The sequence below is a fragment of the Hemibagrus wyckioides genome, linkage group LG28 (assembly GCF_019097595.1).
Source record: "Hemibagrus wyckioides isolate EC202008001 linkage group LG28, SWU_Hwy_1.0, whole genome shotgun sequence".
NCBI lineage: Eukaryota > Metazoa > Chordata > Actinopteri > Siluriformes > Bagridae > Hemibagrus > Hemibagrus wyckioides.
The window spans coordinates 15,064,482-15,085,404 of record NC_080737.1 but is presented as its reverse complement, the minus strand read 5'-3'; the positions used below and the strand labels follow the sequence as shown (position 1 = coordinate 15,085,404).

The 20,923-nt window shown below is 39.5% G+C and overlaps 2 protein-coding genes across 5 annotated transcripts; both read right to left on the bottom strand.

Moving 5' to 3' along the window:
• Positions 1–109: 109 nt before the first annotated feature.
• On the bottom strand, positions 110–3,949 carry LOC131348106 (endothelial differentiation-related factor 1 homolog). The gene is made up of 5 exons (XM_058382728.1): positions 3,718–3,949; positions 2,664–2,715; positions 2,311–2,471; positions 1,063–1,156; positions 110–665 (listed from the first exon to the last, which is right to left on the bottom strand). Exons 1-5 carry the CDS (start codon positions 3,793–3,795, stop codon positions 604–606), a joined length of 447 nt encoding a protein of 148 aa, XP_058238711.1. The 5' UTR covers positions 3,796–3,949; the 3' UTR covers positions 110–603.
• Positions 3,950–5,556: 1,607 nt separating this feature from the next.
• Positions 5,557–20,748, bottom strand: ganaba (glucosidase II alpha subunit a). 4 transcript variants are annotated; one of them, XM_058382722.1, is made up of 25 exons: positions 20,621–20,748; positions 18,906–19,004; positions 18,619–18,727; positions 18,121–18,248; positions 17,816–17,995; positions 17,282–17,347; positions 16,832–16,889; positions 15,820–15,898; positions 15,538–15,634; positions 15,219–15,393; positions 14,946–15,099; positions 13,742–13,977; positions 13,539–13,665; positions 13,377–13,456; positions 13,072–13,212; positions 12,052–12,148; positions 11,858–11,959; positions 11,422–11,665; positions 10,971–11,035; positions 10,810–10,886; positions 10,475–10,549; positions 9,860–9,973; positions 9,536–9,648; positions 7,165–7,265; positions 5,557–6,722 (listed from the first exon to the last, which is right to left on the bottom strand). In XM_058382722.1, the coding sequence occupies exons 1-25, from the start codon at positions 20,638–20,640 to the stop codon at positions 6,613–6,615; spliced, it is 2,847 nt and encodes a 948-aa protein (XP_058238705.1). In that variant the 5' UTR covers positions 20,641–20,748; the 3' UTR covers positions 5,557–6,612. The 4 variants fall into 4 exon arrangements, with proteins under 4 accessions (XP_058238705.1, XP_058238706.1, XP_058238707.1 ...); XM_058382723.1 differs by lacking the exon at positions 20,621–20,748 and adding an exon at positions 20,406–20,533; XM_058382724.1 differs by lacking the exon at positions 20,621–20,748 and adding an exon at positions 20,411–20,429.
• Between the last annotated feature and the right edge of the window lie 175 nt (positions 20,749–20,923).

Genomic DNA, 20,923 nt, shown 5'->3' with positions numbered 1-20,923 from the left:
ATTACAATTTGTATTTGCATCAATTTGGCAATTTAATGAAATTTCACATTTTTGTTTAAAGGAAGAAGAAAAAAAAATTTCATGCCAAAGCAGTCATTTATCAAAATCATCGCAGCACTTAGGATTTATTTATTACGTTTTACAACATAGTTTTACTTTGTTATTTTAAAGGTGTTTGTATTATAATGCAGCTTGTGCATGCAGTGAAGCACCGAGTCCAACAGCAGGACATCAGTGAGATCAGCCCATGGGGGTAGGAGGGGTGGTGGTGGTTGGGGGAGCACAGGATGGTCAGAGGGATTCAAGATACAAGTCTTTCACACCATTCTCCAAATGCAAAACGGAGCTCAAGAATTGAGGCTAGCTGTTGGGGATATGTGTCTTCCAGAACACTAGGTGGCAGTGTATTTGTTTAGCACTACAAACAAAAATCACTTCATGGCTACCCTCCTTATTATAGCAGGTGAACATTTTTGTATGCCATCAGTCGCAGTAACTCAAGGTTGTTGTGAGAGACATGACTATCCTTAGTGTGGTGAAAGGGGATGAGGGTTGAGGGCAGAGACAGGGGTGGTGGGAGGGGCTGATTTCGAGGCTTTGTCCTCATTTCTTCTTGGTTTTGGGCTCCAAGGGCTGTCCAATACTTCTCCCACGCAACTTCAATCCTTTTAAAAAGAAAAAAATTTAGCTTATTAACCCAAGATGCATTCGAATTATTCATTACTCTTCAGGCTACTACACATAGGGTGTGCTGAAAATGTGCCCCACAAGCAGAGCGATTATCATTTGAATCTTATAATATAACAAAGTTTAAAACCCACTGTCCAGTCACGGTCTTTGACCTCTGGGTTTACTGCGTTTATATGAAGTGCAATCACATCTATTTGATCTTATAGTATTTTTGTATTCAGATTTGCTTTCAGAGGGACACAAAAACACGCTTACAGATACACTGTACACTGATTTTTTTTTTTTTGCATTAAAAATCCTTTTGCATTGTAAGATCACATCATGCAACACACTTGTTCACAAGCAGCTTCCTACACAACTCTGGATCCTTACCAAGTGCTCTCTCGAGCTTGCCCATAATCTGGTTGTTAGGGATCGCTTTGCCACATTCATAGTCAGCGATGATCTGAGGCTTCTCATTAATTTTCTGAAGAAAGGAGAGCAGAAAACAACCATCGAAGGTTTAAACACTCATGGGTCCATGGGATTATTTTTTCCAAGAAGTTATACCATAGGATCAAAATATTCCCAAAGGTATTGATTAATTTCCCACTACATGTTGAGGTTTTTTTTTTATTTTTTTATTCATTTATAAAAGAAATGGTGAAACCGTTTAAAACTACTATAACACAAATAACAACAGGAAGTAACTTTCCTGGATGTTCCACATGGAGTTGATTATTTGCCTACATCAGCTCACCCTGTTATGTTTTACTATAATATAACTGTTCCATACACGATTATAAACTAGACTTGTGGCGATCTTTTTATTCTTATTATTCACAGTATGAAGTACAGTAATACCTCGCAGATCCGTGTCTCACGATTTAGCGGCTTCACAGATCCGCGAAATGTTCTTTGGAACTCGTTTGCGTCCGCGGATTTTTCGCAGACCCGCGAAATCCTGCAAAAGGCTAATTTCGTGGCAATTTATACATTTTCATGCTTTTTAATGTGAAATTATTAAGAAAAGTGTAGTTTGTTAATTTTGTAATATAAATATACAAGTGAAATGTCAATATAAATAAAATATCAAATGTTATTTTAATGATGTTGAACGTCGCCGATATCATGTACGTACAGTACAGCCATTATGACGTGCTATTGGTTGGAAGTAGCCAATCACAGAGAATGAACAGTTTTACCTAGCTGCTGATTGGCTGGTAGCAATGATGCTTTGTATGCGTGATGTCGCGGTTCATCTCCCCGCACCTTGTGCACGGTTCAACACGCGCGTATATTCCATGAATCAGTGATCACCTTGGTTTTTATACAGGTGATACTGTACTCCATTTTTTACGTCAAACATTTATTAAGCTAACTTTTAAATGAAATTAAAGTGTTCGGGGAGAATGATTGGGGTCATATTTAGGGTTTAAACTCTAAAAAATAAGCATTTACAGTACAGTATTAGCATTTTTAGTGGCTCCACCAAACATCCGTGAAACCTCGTCATTCGCGATGGGTCCTGGAACGTAACCTCGCGGATGTGTGAGGTATTACTGTAAAGACCTTTATAAACAAGTCATAACTTCACCAGATATCACACAGAGGATATATATATATATAACGGATACGTACAGTAGCCAGGTCTTTCTGAGTCATTCCCTTTTCTTGACGGCCTTGCTGGATGACCTTGCCCACCTCCAGCGTCACTCTTTCATGGTGCAGCTCTTCTGTCTCGCGGTCCAGTTTAGCAGTGTTCTTAGTCACCACATGCTGTTTATTCTGTCCTGCTGACCCTGAGGTAAAAAAACAAACAAACAAACAAACAAACAGGATTAATGATTAAGCCTTTGTCCGCACTGATGATAACCACTTTCAGCTGAACCCATATCAAACGCGGTTCCTGTGTGAATACTTGATCCAGAGTTTTCTTGTACAAGAAATCTAGCGAAATACTTTCCGCATATTTGTAGTACAGACAAGCTTACATTTCTTGGTGGTCTCCACCTCTTCCCCACGTCTCTGAGCGGCGGTGATGGCCTGAATGAATAAAACTGAATTAGTGTTGGTGATAAGGCAGTGATGACTCTAAGATATTTATGTAATACTTTTAAAACCAAGATAAGTGAGTAGATGTTAAATAAAACCAGAGCCGAGAGGCTGCCATCTACGGTGCCTAAGAAAGAGGCAGAAGAAGAAAATGGGGCCATTTGGTTTATTTTTGGTTCAAATTGAGCTCATTATGTTTCAGTCATCCTACTTGGCTCAGAGACCGGTTTTTTCTTTTTTTATTCCATTAAGTTTAAAGATGAATAAATAAATGTATAGGAGAATTTATAAATATATGTATTTATTTATTTATAAATTAGATTTTTTAAAATATATTTTATGCGGACAAAAATGAATGTTTTTGCATTGTTTATGCTTCAGATATTTTTTTTTAATTAGTTCAGATTGTGTTCACACTATCCGTGGGACTGAACCGAATCGAATCTTGAGTGTTCTAGAATTTTCACCCAGTCTATAGCGTTCACACAGGATGGGGGCAAAAAAAAAAAAAAAAACACACCGAATTCAACCCCAAGTAACTGACCAGAGGTTTAAAAAAATAAAAAATAAAAAAAAAAATCTACATTTGTACTCGTGCATCGTGATCATTTTTTAAGCTTAACCGTAACATTCGGTACATTCAGAACACCGTCTCGTGGACTAAACTCGCCTTAATACAACCGAAACAAAGCGTCAATTAAACATTTTTACTTTACAAAACTGTTCGTCCGCGACGGTTCCCTAAAAATACATCACGTAGCCCCCTGACCCGTTTTCTCTCTCTCACACACACACACGCGACTGAATCAGGACTCGTTCACATTACCGTAAATTCGGTTTCACCGAACCGCGTCGGAGCGCGAGACGCGCCACGAGCGCATGCTCACGTCGAGCGCGTGCTTACAGCGGCGCGAGGAGCTGCACGCCTCGGCCTGACCCTCTAAACTCCTTCACGCTAAGCTAAGTGACTAAATATGGCTCCACTCCACTAACCTGTTTGGATTTGGCCTGTGCTGAAGACGGGCCCTTCTTCCTCAACACAGTCACCGTGTCCCAGTCGCTTTCCGCCATGGTTTCCAAATAAGGGTTGCCAATAAAAGACTACTTACAGTTATACAAAAGCTAATAGATACTCAGCAACTAGCCAAATTCTCCTTCTGTTTGGGAGTGAAGCGGAGAAGCTGTAGCTTGTTGTCTGTTGGTGTGTAAAAAAAAATGTCATTAGCGCCACCTCGCGTTCATTCTATATCATTGCAATACTGACACACTGAAAATCGTTTAAATGACCAGTAATCTTCAGTAATCACCATCCAGAGAACACACACACACACACACACACACACACAGTGTGAGAATAAACAATGAACATTTATTTTTTTTATTTTTTAAACTAATTTTAGAAAGTTTTTATCTGGCTCATTTCTGTGAATGATCACTCAAAATGGGTAGCTTGTATAAATGTGCTAACAAGGCTAATCACACTTTAGCTTTCACCGATCAGGCATAACATTATGAGTACTGGAGAGGGGATATGTTAGGCAGCAAGTGAACATTTTGTCCTCTGAGTTGATGTGTTAGAAGCAGGAAAAATGGGCAAGCATAAGGATTTGACCAGAGCATCTCCAAAACTGCAGCTCTTGTGGTGGTGGTCCCGGTCTGCAGTGGTCAGTATCTATCAAAAGTAGTCTATGGAAGGAATAGTGGTGAGCCGGTGACAGGGTCATGGGCAGCCAAGGCTCAGTGATGCACGTGGGGAGCAAAGGCTGGCCCATGTGGGCACGTGAGTATCAGAACTGGACCACGGAGCAATGGAAGAAGGTGGCCTGGTCTGATGAATCACATCTTCTTTTACATCACATCATGTGGATGGCCGGGTGCATGTGCGTAGCTTACCTGGGAAACACATGGCACCAGGATGCACTATAGGAAGAAGGCAAGCCGGCGGAGGCAGCGTCATGCTTTGGGCAATATTCTGCTGGGAAACCTTGGATCCTGCCATCCATGTGGATGTTACTTTTACACGTACAACCTACCTAAGCATTGTTCCAGACATGTAATGTAAACGGTATTCCCTGATGGCTGTGGTCTCTTTCAGCAGGATAATGTGCTGTCCCATAAAGCAAAAACGGTTATAAGTTTGAGGTGTTGACTTGGCCTCCAAATTCCCCAGATCTCAATCCAATCAAGCAAACAAATCCGATCCATGGAGTCCCCACCTCACAACTTGAAGGATCTGCTGCTAACATCTTGGGGCCAGATACCACAGCACACCTTCAGAGATCTAGTAGAATATATGCCTTGACAGGTCTGGGCTTTTTTGGCAGCAAAAGGGGGACCAACACAATATTAGGCAGGTGGTCATAATGGTATGCCTGATCGGTTTGTGTGTAATAGTTTGCCCTACATCATTTTCACTATGCCACTTATGAGACTTTGCAATACAAGGCATGGTTCAAACCTAACAGTATCATTGTTGGGCAATTGATAGATATTTTGAAGCTCTCTCATCGAATATCAACACCATCATGGGTCATTGGTGTGTACTGAGAATTAATGGGAGTCTTTTATAAAAACAAATAACTTGCAGTGAATGATACAGGGGTACTTTTTTAAAGCCACATTTTGTCTTAAACATCAAATTGTGTTCTGTAATAGTTTCAGTAATCACAGGAAAAAACAGTCCCAAATCATCAAAGATCCCACACCATACTTTACACTTCTTATCCCAAAGTTCTATCATGCTTTTTCCTCCACAATTAAAGTGATTTACCTCAGAGACCAGATAAAGCACGTGTGATTTTCTTGGAGAAAAAAACGACAAGACAGAATGAGTGATCTATATCATCATCTTTATTTTAGCCGTCCTTGTGTTTATGAGCCAAGACTTTAACATCGGCTAATCTTATCCTAAGCAAGAACGTTCATCAGTAGAACATAATTCTGGATCCACAGAGATCAAAACCTAAAAGATCTGATAGTTTTCATTGAGATTGCAAGGCCTTGGAATGAATGCTTTGGTCAGGGATACACAAGTTCTCTTAATGTACACAGCTCAAATACCACAATGACGCATGGATATTTGTGTTTTTCTTTAGTTATGAATGTTCAGAGGAGATCACGAGCACGTGTAAACACAATCAGAAACGTTTAATATTAACATAAAACTATGTAGTAAATTAAACGGAATAATCAGCGTAAACAAATGGTGTTTTTCTTCTTCTCCTTCCGTGGAGATCGGCAAAGAAAGATGGCTTTCTCGGAAATGTACTAAAATCAGGTAGTAAATACAGTGAAATTTTATCTGGCTCCGTTTAAACCTACTATTTAGGACCTTTCCAAACCAATGTGGTTTTAACATCTCTAGCAACGATATTTGGAAAATCTTTTTTTTTTTTTTTTTTTTTTTACTACTCGTGGAAAACTGGAATATTGAATGTCAGTGCAAAAGATTCCACATTTCTAAATAAATCATATTCCAATGAAGGGAAAAATAAACGAAATGGAATAATTATGCTTTCACTATTAACGTCAACTACGGACACTTTTTAATACAAACGTGATGCAAAGGTTTTTTAAAAAATGAACAGGATGTAGTAGGCTATAATGGGAACATTATTAAGAGAATTAAAAGATTTTTTTTCTCTCTGATGGCCCTCTAATTCTGTCATCTTTCTATTTACATTTCCATACTAAAATTATCCCAAACTCAAATATTCTACACACACACACACACACACTCATTGTCAGTGGGTGTGTATGGAATAATCAAATCTTGCAAAACAAAAAAGTGTTGCTCCCTCTGGTGCGATTTTGTGTGCATAAATTTGCTTATGTCCTAGTAACCTCTGTGTGTGTGTGTGTGTGTGTGTGTGTGTGTGTGTGTGTATGTTACAGCAATGTCACAGTCCAGTCGGTTCCAGCATTGACGCCAGGGTTGTGCAATGTTAACACTGATGCTTCAGAATCAAAATCAAACTCCACAGCAGACTCTGCACCATCTAGGAAAGTCATGGAGAATAATGCACATAATATTAAATATTTTAACAAGCTGAATGTTTTATTTATATTTATTTATTATAAATATTATATTAAAAATTATTATATTTATTAATATATTTTATTTATTTATATTGTATTTACTTTTTATTTTTTTGCAATCACATACTTTCTCTAATGGAATCATATCACAGTTTTTAAAGGAGCTGGAATGTCAGCCTTGTGATCTCCTGGCAAACATGGCAAAAATCTCGCAAAAATTTCTCGAAACGGAATTTTAGATATCATTGAATCTGAAGAATAAATCTAAAATGTGTTTTGCTTAATGCTCCAGACACTGTGCAATGGAAAACATCTGACCATATTCCCGAAAGCACATTTTTTTCACAGAGCTCTTGCTGTCAGGATCATAATACAGCGTAAAGAGGGTCAAAACACACTGACCTGCAGTCTTCAGGGAAACAGAAGACGGACGAGCGGCTCCAATTATAATCACCTTCTCTATCCATGCTGCTGTAGTGAACTCTGAGTCTGGAGCCAGGTTCCTGAGGAGCAAAAGAATGACTCGTAATGTAAGAAACAGACAAACAGAAACGACAACAATTAGATCAACCCGTATGGAATGGAACAGTTCACACTACAACAACTTGAGCACCCCATTAAGAAGGGAGCAGTTAAACTACAACAAAATAAACAGTGCACAAGGGAGGGAGGAGTTAAACTACAACAAAATAAACAGTGCACAAGGGAGGGAGGAGTTAAACTACAACAAAATAAACAGTGCACAAGGGAGGGAGGAGTTAAACTACAACAAAATGAACAGTGCACAAGGGAGGGAACAGTTAAACTACAACAAAATAAACAGTGCACAAGGGAGGGAGGAGTTAAACTACAACAAAATGAACAGTGTATAAGGGAGGGAACAGTTCAAACTACAACAATATACCTAGCCCATGAAGGACAGAACATTTCAAACTACAACAATCACAGTATATCAGGAATGGAACAGCTCAAACCACAACATGAACAGCTCAAACCACATCATCACAAACAGCCCATGAGGAATGGAACAGTTCAAAGTACAACACCACGAACAGCTCAAACTACAACAATGACAGTCTATCAGGTATGGAACAGGTCAAACCACAACATGAACAGTTCATAAGGGAGGGAACAGTTAAACTACAACAAAATAAACAGTGTATAAGGGAGGGAGGAGTTAAACTACAACAAAATAAACAGTGTATAAGGGAGGGAACAGTTAAACTACAACAAAATGAACAGTGTATAAGGGAGGGAACAGTTAAACTACAACAATATACCTAGCCCATGAAGGACAGAACATTTCAAACTACAACAATCACAGTATATCAGGAATGGAACAGCTCAAACCACAACATGAACAGCTCAAACCACAACATCACAAACAGCCCATGAGGAATGGAACAGTTCAAAGTACACCACCACGAACAGCTCAAACTACAACAATGACAGTCTATCAGGTATGGAACAGGTCAAACCACAACATGAACAGTTCATAAGGGACAGAGCAGTACAAAGTACAACATGAACAAATGATGGACAAAACAGTTCAAACAACAACATGATTAGCCCATGAGGGATGGAACAGTTAAAACTACAATATGAACAGCCAAAAAGGATGGAACAGCTCAAATAAAAACAACACAAACAATACAAAGGAGGAACTCATAACAGAAGGAACAAAAATACTACAACAGTGTGAGTAGCCCATAAATGATAGAATATGTCAAACTACAATGATGGGACCCAAGAGTTCAAACAACAACAGTGAACAGCCAATAAGCAAGTGAACAGCTTAAGAGATGGGGGACAGCTCAAACGACAACCTGAACAGCCAACACTGAGGAGGAAAAGACTAACTCATAATGAAGGGAAGAAAACAGTACGACACGCTGAACAGCACGTAAATTACAGATTATATCAAACTACATCAACGTGAACAAGCCACAAGGGACAGAAAAGCCTCTGAAGACATGGTAAAAGTACAATGTGACAAAAAAAAACCCCAAGAGGACAGTCCAGTTCAAATCACAACAACCAAGCAACAAAATGTAATCTGTAATCAGATAAATGAATGACTGAATTCAACAGGAATACAAGGGTCTGAGCACTTTGCTGAGAAATATATATGTACAGAAGAGACACAGTTCTGTGTCTCTCACAGGCTACAGGACAATTAATTTCACTCTACAGGAACCCATGTTATGTACAGCGGAACCTCGGCATACAAATTTAATTCATTCTGGAGGCGAAAATTTGTATTACAAAACTAATTTTCCCAGAAAATATAATGTAAATGCAGATAATCCGTTTCAGCCAACCAATAATATTCCCAATACGAAGCGTAATGTAAACTGTATGGCTGCTTACAAAGAACTGACCCAAGACAAGCATTCCATATCAAGGATCCTCACAGGAAGTCATGCCAGGCTAAAAAATAGAACAGACCACCCACGCCACCAATCTGTCAACAAAAAAAACGCCCGAAAAATCACCTAGCTTTTGAACGCATGCTAAAGGCAACGTTGGGTTGACTCTTTCCAAACGCCTTTCGCCGACTGAAAACAAACTCACTTCAGTTGGCTTGGCTTGGCTTTAAATTGACGCAAACGAGTTTCAAACCGCTCCCGAACTTCGGTTCATTCGTATGCTGAAAATACTTTTTTGCAAAATTTCAATTCTTGAGGTAAAAATTCTTAAGGGAGGGCATTTGTATGCCGAGGTTCCACTGTATGTCGTGTGTGCAGGGAGAGCGATACAAAACAAAGCACACCTTGAGGTAAGTACGTTATCAGAGAAGCTCAGTTGTCTGTGGATAAACTGCTTTTCTTTTTCAAAGTTGAAGGTGTGGAAATCATCAATGTAGAGCTCTCCTTCAGCTATGCCCTAGAAAAGAAAACAGAAGATTTTGACCATCACATCTGGAGCAGACTACAAGACCAGTTTCTCCAGTAGTGCAAAGACAATGCAAGCTTCATACACAGCTCTACATACAATGCGAGTGTAAAATGTAGGCGATGTAAGAGCAACGCTGTAGCACAAAACATCTGAAACAAAGCTGAACTAACATTAGGGCATCCCCTGTTAGTGAGTATACCTGAGCACTCAGTGCCATGTAAAGGGTGTAAGGGTCATCTTCCATGCAAGAGGAAGATCTCCTGATGCGGTCCTTCCTGCTGATGATGGAGCCACCACGCTGAAACACTGGGATCTATGGAGAAATGACAACATTGTTGAAAGTTTCCAAGTTTACACAACCCGAACAATAATCAGTGTAAAGGTTTCTAAGCCCTGGAGCAATTTTATGGATTTAAAGATTGCTTTTTTATAGCATTAAAACACAAGATCAAACAAAAAAAAAATTAAATAATAATAATAATTCCAGAAAACATAAAAGTCATTTTGATTTATTTCTGCACTTTATTTAATCCTGGTATTTGCTTTAATAACAGGATTGTAACTAATCTAATCATTTCCTTCCGCTTCTATAATATTATATGTGTCTAATGTTGGTCCATGAAAAGCCAGCAAAAAGGAGATTGACTGGGTGACGGAAAAGATATAAAAGCTGTAGGTTTGTGCAGTCATGAGAGGTCGCTGGCTGTAGTATTGTAATAATGTGTTCTGACAAAAAATATCTGTAGTATTTACCAATACAGCAGCATTGCACTATTCAGTTATTTATTATTCACTGTCAGAATTATGAACTTACTGAGCTCATGGTGACTGGAATGTGGAGATTCTGAGCCCCTTTATGTTTTTGGAACGTGTGAACATCGTACCAAACCTGCAAAATAATACCAGAATACTATTAAAATAAACAACAGATACAGTATAATTACATGTATATGTATAGTGAAATGGCCGGTGATGGGCACACTGCCCTAAAAAAAATAGAGAGTGGCTCAATATTTCTGTTCAATTAAACAAAATTTCATTTCAAAATTTCAGATCTTAGGCACACATCTACACCATCCAGAGATTATCCATTAAAGCAAGAGTGAGACTTGAGGAAAATGTTAATATTAATTTGAGGCTAGACTTTACCTCCCCTTTCCCAGGCAGGTAGGCTGTGACGCTCTTTGCGCCCTCGTCAGTAACGGGGTGGACAAGCAGATCTTTACCTGTTAAGGATGACAAGTGAGATCTTTATCAGAAATGACAGAGAAATTATATGTCTTTTAGTGGCATGGTTCGTTTTTACTCACCAATTAAATATTCATTCTCAATGGGAAATGTGGCTGGATCCTGAGGATATTCAACCCACAGAGCCCTGGGTTTTAGAGAGAGAGAGAGAGAGAGAGAGAGAGAGAGAGAGAGAGAGAGAAAGAGAGAGACATAAAGCATTTTAATACACAAAATCTGAATGGAAATGTGTAGAAATGTTGGTGTAGATTAAAAAAGGTCAAATAACTATGATGTCAAAGATTTATGTTCCAGTCTCACCACGGCTACCATCATCTACCATACTACATGAATGTAAAAATTAAAGTGCACTAGCGATACTTAATGTCCAGGAACCAAGCTGTAATATTTGTGTCAAAATAACACAGATCTTACTATTATGTCATACTGTACTATTTATTGTAGTAATTTTAAAACATTTTTCAGAGCATCTGGAAATAAATCTGAAATAAATCTACATAGAGAGAGACCCACCTCATGACAGGCTGTCCTGTGCGATAAGCATTATAGAAGGCCTGGTACCAGTAGGGCAGTAATGTATATCTCTGACGTATCGCTTCTCTGATCAGAGCCGTGTTTTCTGGCCCAAAGAGCCAGGGTTCACGCCGCGGGGTGTCCAAGTGAGCGTGACTACGAAAAAATGGCTGGTACGCACCGGCCTGGTACCAACGCACCAACAACTCGGCGCTCGGATGCTTAAAGAAACCACCAACATCGGCTAAAAAGAGCAATGAGAGTCAGTTATTTCATTTACAAATTATTTATTAAATCATAACAGATTGTATGTAAAACTAAACAGAGAACTTTAATGCGGTGTTATACAGTAATTATTATTAGTACTAAAAATATGCATCATGCAAAACAATGGTTTAAACAATTAATCAGCTAGTCATGTCCATCTAGTTTTTACCTCCACAAAAAGAAATGCCCACAAGTCCCAGACTCAAACACATGGGGATGGACATCTTCAGATGTCCCCATTCAGCTGCATTGTCCCCTGTCCATATGGCCCCTGAAAAGAATTAGAAATAGAGAGAATAGTAGAATAAAAGTACAGAGAAAACTAGTAGAGAACTACAAACAAAAATACACTTAAAAACTCACCATAGCGCTGGGATCCTGCGAAAAAGGCCCTGGAGAGAACAAACGGTCTCTCTTTACCACCAGAGCGCTGGATCAACCCTTCAGCGGTCGCCATGTGCTGAAGGTTAAAGAATAAAACCATAAACAGAAGGCTAATGAGTCCTGAAACTCTACCTTCATGCTAGCTAACATAATTTACTATTTCTTCCACCCCATTACTAATTACATAATATTCCTCATAATTGTATTATCTAGTCTACTGCACAGTCATGTACAGGCTAGCTGATGGTGAAATTTACCCCAGGATTACCTCAGACTGCTTCACTTACTTCACGTGTAGCATCTTTTCACAGCTACTTTGACCAAAAAGTGTTCACTTTTACAGTTTAAGTAAAATAAATATTTCTATGAGGTGGATTTAAAACACTTAAAACCAGGTTTAATCTTAATTTTGGGACAGGAATTGCAGTGTAAATACACACACTGCAGTACAGCTAGCCTAAAATGCTAAGTTTCAGTTTCAAGCTAACTAGTTGGTTAAGAATTAAAGAACTTCTGAGGTTTAAAAAAAAAAAAAAAAAATCAAATCAAATTAAATTATTATTTATAATATTTTAGTAATATAATTTTTATTCGATTATATTAATAGTTAATCATTTCTTAGTAATCAGCCTAGTCACAACAATGGCTAAAAAAAACAGCAAACTATTTATTGGTTGCTAATATTTGTCAGTAAATTAGCAGAGATTTACAACAATTTAATGAAAATATTACAGCAACTAAAGGATTATGGTGCTTATGGATAATTTCTGTAACTGTTGTTGCTTTTCTTTGGCTTTTTCATTTTGAAAGGGAAGGCCTAAATAAAATATTTCTGTTTTTAACATAATGTTTACCACATACAGCATTTGAGGGAGATTTACTATTGATAATATGCCATTTTAAACACAGCCAATGTTGTATGCTGGTTCCACTTTTCTGCTTTTCCCCAATCACTCACCCTTAAAAATACTGATTATGTATTGCGTTTGCTCTTCTTACCACATACAACCCATAGAGGTTGTGTACATCTCTGTTTTCCCAGCGGCCGAACAGCGCGTCTTTGTGCATGGTCACCTCCGGCCCATTGAATACGGATGGTTCGTTCATATCGTTCCACGTGTACAGGTTCTCCATTGAACCCTGGTCAGAAGAACAAGGAACAAAAAAAATCTTTCTTGTTCTAATCTGATATTCCATTTTCAATAGGTTCCTATAATATGCATTATAATTAGTTTTTATAATTCGATTGTTTTTAGGAAAGAATAAAAGAGCATATTTTACCCTTAGAAGTAGAGACTTCTTACCTTATACTGGTCGTAGGCAAACTGGCTAGCCCACCAGGTTCTCATCTCAGGGTTGGTGAAGTCGGGATATCCAGCGCTTCCTTCAAGAGTAGAACAGAACTTGGTCTAGTGATCTATTTAAGTGAAAAACTGCTGATTTATGATAAAAGCGATCTAACCAACCTGGCCAGCACCAGCCTTCGTAGTCTGTTCCGTCTTTGTTCTTGACATAAAGGTTCTTAGAGCGAATTTCATTGTGAATCCTGTACCCACTGTCCACTTTAATATGAGGGTCTACAATGGTGACCATCTAAGGAAATATTATGATATATTCTTATACTTCTGAATTGAATAATTTTCTATACAAAACCACCTTGCCCACTCACCTTGCGTCTCTTTTCCATGAGCCCCTGAAGCATTTCTTTGGGTTGTGGGAACTTTTGAGGGTCCCAGGTGAAGTAGCGTTTGCCATCAGTGTGCTCAATGTCCAACCAGATGAAGTCGAGGGGGATGTCGTGCTCATCAAAACCCTGGTCCACAGCTTTTACATCTTCCTGATCGTTGTAGTTCCAGCGACACTGATGGTATCCAAGAGTGGACAGAGGAGGGAAGGCCTGAGTGCCTAGAACAGCAGCGAGGAAAGAGAGAGATTACTGTGTCTGTGTTTCTACTAATAGCTGAGTACACAAAGACAAGACAATACACACCTGCTGTGTATGTACTTGATAATAAAATGTATTTTATCTGTTATAATGAGAAAATATATCCTTAGTAGTATACCTTAGTAGAATATTTAGAACAATTCCGCAAAATAATAGTTGTAATTGTTTTTTTTATTTGATATTCAATTCATATTCAGAGTGGCTTTGACTTGAGGTGTAAACTCTTAAGAGTCTATTTGATATACATATTTACCAGGTTAACAAACTGAACACAACTCATCTCATTTAAATGTAAATTTACATTTACTCTCAGACTTTGCATGTGATAACCCTGATTATTTCCTTTTCATGGCACCAGGAGGCACTATGGGAAGAACGGAAGCTGGCGGAGGCAGTGTCACGCTTTTTGGGCAATGTTCTGCTGGGAATCCTCAGGTCTTGCCATCCATGTGGATGTTACTTTGACACGTACCACCTACCTAAGCATTGTTGTAGACCATGTACATGTTCATGGAAACGGTATTCCCTGATGGCTGTGGCCTCTTTCAGCAGGATAATGCGCCGTGTCACAAAGCAAAAATGGTTCAGGAATGGTTTGATGAGAACAACGAGTATATATTGTTCACTTGGCCTCCAAATTCCCCAGATCTCAATCCAATCAAGCATCTGTGGGATGTGCTGGACAAACAAGTCTAATCCATGGTGGCCCCATTTCATGACTTAGAGAACTTAAAAGTCCTGCTGCTAACATCTTGGTGCCAGATTCCACAGCACCCCATCAGAGATCAAGTGGAGTCCATGCCTCGATGGGTCAAGGCTGTTTTGGCAGCAAAACGGGGACCAACACAATATTAGGCAGGTATTCATAATGTTATGCCTGATCAGTGTACATACATACACAATTAGGTTTGCTCATATGTGTGTTTACCAGTCAGTGAGGCGTATTGGGTGAAAACGTCACTTGGTTTTGGTCCGAGCATGATGAAGACATCAATGATGCCGCTCTCAGAGATCCAGCGCACATCCGTCTGCGGAACTTCACTCGAACCCTGGACAAAGTCCAGCATCTTACCAAACATTGTCTGCACACACACACACACACACACACACACAAACACAGTTACGAGTTACCAGTATTAATTTTCACAGTGTAATAAAATTTCACACGAGTGTGATGAAGCACAAAGCCCTGGTCTCTCACCATAGTGCTTGAGGAGATGTCCACCCAAGTCTCGGCTGCGTTCAACCAGAAGACACCCATGGTGCGCTGAGCATTGTGGGATATGAGCACGGGCACGGAGCCGTACAGTGCCATGGGGTTGTGCAGCTCGTACTGGAACACATCCAAGTTATAAAGCCTATATGGGTCACTCCCACTGAAAGCACACAAAGAACCAGAGCATGCTTAACAAACACAGTTTCTTTAGTCTAGTTGTAAATTTCCCATTGGGATGAATAAAGTATCTATCTGTCTGTCTATTCTCTTTGGCTTTAGGTGTGTAAGACAGCAGAACACTTACTCTGTGTTTTTCAGTTTGAGAGTGTCTGCATGCTCGGGAATGCCGTAAACATGTTCCACACCTGGAAAAATGAAGTCTAGGCTAATGGATGTTGGACCTGGATGAACAGAGAATGAAGAGGCAGAGATTAGTGACCATAAGAGGTTTGTGGGAGGAAACTGGTGTTAGTTGTAGTAAGTTGTAGTTTACATGATGAACGATCAGTGGGACAGCTGCTTGCTTAAATGTGTAAGATAATCATTGAGTAAATGTATGCAGTAATGCAGGGTTTAGAGTGATCACCATTGGGCTTTGAGTCACTGTGGGTTTTAAATGTCTCTTCCCACATGCCAGGCTTCTCTTCCTCTTCTCTGTTTTCACCCTGAAATAGATAAACAGATTAAACAGACGGCTAGATAGAGGACAGGTATATAATCAGCCAGCCAAGTCCATAAATAGATCGAAAGAGACAGACAGACAGGTTATTGAAATTGCAGGCAGATAGACAGACAGATACAGTGATTGCGACACAGGCAGAAAGACAGACAGACAGATAGATAGATAATCAAAGACAGACAGGTTATTGAAAAGACAGAGAGATACAGTGATTGAGACAGACAGACAGACAGACAGACAGACAGACAGATAGATAATCAAAGAGATATACAGACAGACAGGTTATTGAAATGGTAGATAGACAGACAGATACAGTGATTGAGAGACAGACAGACAGGTAGATAGATAGACAGACAGATAATCAAAGACAGACAGGTTATTGAAAAGACAGAAAGAGAGAGATACATAGTGATTGAGACACAGACAGACAGATCATCAAAGAGATAGACAGACAGACAGGTTTTTGAAATGGTAGATAGACACAGGCAGAAAGACAGAGACAGATAGATAAATAGATCAAAGAGATAGACAGATAGGTTATTGAAATGGTAGATAGACAGACAGATACAGTGACTGAGACACAGGCAGACAGGTTATTGAAAAGATAGAAAGACAGACAGATACAGTGATTAAGACACAGGCAGACATTTTATTGAACAGGCAAACAGATAGACAGACAGGTAGATAAATGATAGATAGACATTTAAACAGAGTGACAGAGAAAAAGACAGACACATATATATACCCAGTACATAAATACATATATGGACAAACAGGCAGGCATACATACACAGACAGACAGACAGACAGACATACACACCTACTCTACATTACATGAATTGGAATAAATACATTCCAGAGAAAGAGAAAAATATGAATCAAGATCTTAAACTTGAACCATTTTATTCCATTTTCACACCTTATCACCAGCATCCTCAGCATTCTCTGATTCACCAGCTCCCTCTGTGTCTTGTTTACTGAAACACACACACACACACGATAAATTAACATGATAAAGCAGATCACCGCCCATATCTTTATTCTTAAAACTCAAATCTCATTCAATTAAAAAAAAAAACAATGAAAGTGAAAGCCCTTAAAGAAGCAGTTTGTAATGTTTTATATGATTTGATGCCCGTGTTGCACCCAGAAGTCTTCCTGTTCTCCTCAAACACCAGCTCTCTGTTCACGCAACATGTGTTCAGTGTCTCAAAGGAAAGTGACGGAACTAAGCAGCCCTTTTTTGGCAGGGGGAAAAAAAAAGTGTATAAAACTGACTTTTTACTATAAAAAAGAATTACAAACTCCACCCTTTAATATTCAGAAAGGCACAGACACACAAGATCACACAACACCGCAAAGACATTACCTAGAGAACACGCTCTTGATCGAGTCCCACATGCTACCGAATGTGCTTGTTATTTTATGAGAGATGCTGGAGGGAAAAGAGAAAGAGAGAGAGAGAGACCAGGAAAAGAAAAGGAGGAAAAATAAAGAAGGGGAAGAAATAAAGGAACAGAAATTTTATGAGACTTAACGTAAACATTTCAGCATACTTAGGAAGTATTAGAAGGTGCCATTGTAGGCAACAAAATGTTTTTGAATCACCAGTGAAACTTTACCCCCCAAAGACGTTTCAAAAATCACGTTAGACATTCAGACATTCTTAAAACTATTACTTGAAAGTTAATAGCGCTTGAGAGAGAAAATAAAGCAGAAGGATCTACTTTAATTACTGCTAAAACTATAGATCTAGACATACACAAAAGAAATCACAGAGCAAACATCATTGCTAGAATGACTTGGAATTCTTTCTCTTCTGTGGTTATGATCTTTGTTTTAATGAAGGTCTGGGTGACCGAGAAGCTAGGATTAATTCAGGTGTGATGATTGGGTAACTCACGTGTCTTTGCGCAGACGCAGGTGCTCGAAAGCCAGCAGGCCGCGGGAATTGAGGGACAGCAGCACCTGAGGGCCCTCCACGATGTCGAGGCGGAAAGGTTGGGCGCTGACGATCAGATGCTGTTCGTCTGCACCCAGAGAGAGCACCACGCTGTTCTCGTCCTGGGTCACCACCGTCATGCTGAAACCACACAGCGGAGAAGTCCACAAACCATTCACTGTTCATTATGAGTGCAAAAATCTGCTTTGACTGGACAAAATGACATAGGTCACTCAAAACCTTCGTCCACATGTCACTTGACTCACGGTTTGGTAGGAGGATCCGTGACGAGGACATCCCGGACCTCATAACGAGGTCGGAGAGGCTTGAGCTCGTTGATTTTAACCCGCGTCATGTTGCCCTGCAGCCTGTACAGCTCCAAGAGCAGACGCACCTACACACACAAACACACAGCAGATTGTTTTATATTCATCTCCTGCTTTAAACTGGTGAGGAAAAATAACAACCTATATAATCATATACACTCGCTGGCCACTTTAAAAGGAACACTAGTACACCTGCATATTCATGTAATTTATACAAACTGTCCAATCACGGGGCAGCAGAGAAATGCATAAATCCATGTTATGGCTTTAGTTCATGTGTGATCTCAGTGTCTTTATACATGACATGGTGTTTGGTCTCAGATGGGTGAGTATGAGGATTTCATAAATGACTCATATCCTGGAATTCTGCTTGAATGTGCAGGTGTAGAGCTTGTTCCTAATAAAGTGAAGGTGAGTGTATGTGTATAGTGTTCTGACCTTGTTATTATCATTAATGAGCTGCAGTGTAATCCTGGAGTCGCTGAGCTCTAAGGTATCTAGCAGAGCTCTGTATGGACTCTGACCTGGCTTCAGCTCCCTCTGACGCCTACACATACACACACACAAATACGTGCACACACACACACACACACACACACAAATGTGACAAATACAAAAATAATCAGTTACTCTGAATATGAAGCCATAAAAATCAGCTAAAAATGGATTCAAGATTTTACACCATGATTTATTTGTTCATGCCGACATTTCTTTGGGATACTCACTTGCAGAAAGCGCTCTGCTCACATGTTTTGAAGTTACCACGATCCACAGCTTCGACGCTGAAACACAACACCAGCAGCACCACTAGCACTCGTCCCATCCTGCATGATACGAGAAGATTACAGTCACAAGCCTGAGAGAATAGCTGAATACCTTGTCGAAATGTTTGTTTGATGCAGAAATAACGATCAGAATGAATGTAGTTCAAAGCAAAACTGCCCTAATGATTTACAAGTACAAGAAGTGTTAAATATGATATACACCAACCAGGCATAGCATTATGACCAATATTATGCCTAATATTGTGTTGGTCCCCATTTTGCTCTCAAAACAGCCCTGACCTGTCGAGGCATGGACTCCACTTGGTCTATGACAGCGTGCTGTAGAATTTGGCACCCAGATGTTAGCAGCAGATCCTTTAAGCTGCGAGGTGGGGCCACCATGGATCAGACTTGTTTGTCCAGCACAACCCACAGATGCTCGATTGGATTGAGATGTGGGGGATTGGAAGCCAAGTCAACACCTCAAACTTAGTGTTGTTCTCATCAAACTATTCCTGAACCATTTTTGCCTTGTGGCACGGTGCATTATCCTGCTGAAAGAGACCACAGCCATCAGGGAATACCGTTTCCATGAAAGGGTGTACATGGTCTGCAACAATGCTTAGGTAGGTGGTACGTGTCAAAGTAACATCCACATGATGAATGGCAGGACCCAAGGTTTATATGTATTTTGACACCTTTCTATCAGAACCAGCATTAACTTCTTCACCAATCTGAACAACAGTAGCTTGTCTGTTGGATTTGATCACACGGGCCGGCCTTCGCTCCCCAACGTGCATCAATGAGCCTTGGTCGTCCATGACCCTGTCGCCGGTTCACCACTGTTCCTTTCTTGGACCACTTTTGATAGATACTGACCACTGCAGACCGGGAACACCCCACAAGAGCTGCAGTTTTGGAGATGCTCTGATCCAGTCGTCTAGCCATCACAATTTGGTCCTTGTCAAACTCTCTCAAATCCTTACGCTTGTCCATTTTTCCTGCTTCTAACACATCAACTTTGAGGACAAAATGTTCACTTGCTGCCTAATATATCCCACCCACTAACAGGTGCCATGATGAGGAGATCATCAGTCGTATTCACCGCACCTCTCAGTGGTCATAATGTTATGCCTGATCAGTGTATTACAGCTTCATGAAGAAATTGCACGAATATACTGGGATGTAAATGATTTCCTAGGCGTCTTGATATAAGAAATCAACGACAATGACCAGCCAATCAGAAACGTATAAATTGTATATGATATGACCATAAGATGATAAACAATCTCAGGTACTATAGCCGATTGTAAATGCTATTATTAATCTTAGTATTACTTCATTTGCATAAGTCGAATGATGAAAGAAGCACCTAGTTTATTATTTTGTTTGCTTTCTTCCTTTTTAAGATACGAAGAAAATGATTTATATATAAAAACAAACCACAACACAAAGCATTACCGTACACAGCTTACTAGCTCGCTCGAGTGTCCAGTGTTGTAATTAGGCTCTTAAACTAAATAACCGGAAACGACCTGTGTCGTGACGTAAGACGCACGTGAAAGAATTAAACCAGCATTTTCTTTTCGGTTTTTTAAACGTTAAATGTTTACACTTCTTTTTTTCCCCTAGAGAACATAAATATAATCCTATTAAAACGCTGACAATGACTGTACCTGTGAGTGGAAGGCGCCATAGTTGCTGCTATGAACTTTGTCCCCGGATTAGTCACGTGCAGGCGATTTTAATTTTCCATCGAGGATCAGGTGTAATATTGTGTTTTTATTCATATATATATATATAAATTTAAAGTTTTTACACGTTTATATTAAAGCGCATATGTATTGCATTGTTAAATAATTAAATAAATTATAAAGATTAACACGAGCTCGAGGATTGGTTGTTGTTCGTGACGCGCCGATGACGTCAACGCCCGTATAAATACTATAGAAGGCGGTTTGCTCGGTCTTTTACAACGG

Excerpts from the sequence above, each read along its gene's own strand:
- LOC131348106 (XM_058382728.1), bottom strand. The coding sequence starts at position 3,795 with ATGGCGGAAAGCGACTGGGACACGGTGACTGTGTTGAGGAAGAAGGGC. Across the intron at positions 2,716-3,717 it reads CACAGGCCAAATCCAAACAG|GCCATCACCGCCGCTCAGAG; the intron begins GTTAGTGGAGTG and ends TTATTCATTCAG. Across the intron at positions 666-1,062 it reads CAAGCTCGAGAGAGCACTTG|GATTGAAGTTGCGTGGGAGA; the intron begins GTAAGGATCCAG and ends TCTTTTTAAAAG.
- ganaba (XM_058382722.1), bottom strand. The coding sequence starts at position 20,640 with ATGGCGCCTTCCACTCACAG. Across the intron at positions 19,005-20,620 it reads ATGGCGCCTTCCACTCACAG|GATGGGACGAGTGCTAGTGG; the intron begins GTACAGTCATTG and ends CGTATCATGCAG. Across the intron at positions 11,960-12,051 it reads CGCAGGATCCCAGCGCTATG|GGGCCATATGGACAGGGGAC; the intron begins GTGAGTTTTTAA and ends AATTCTTTTCAG.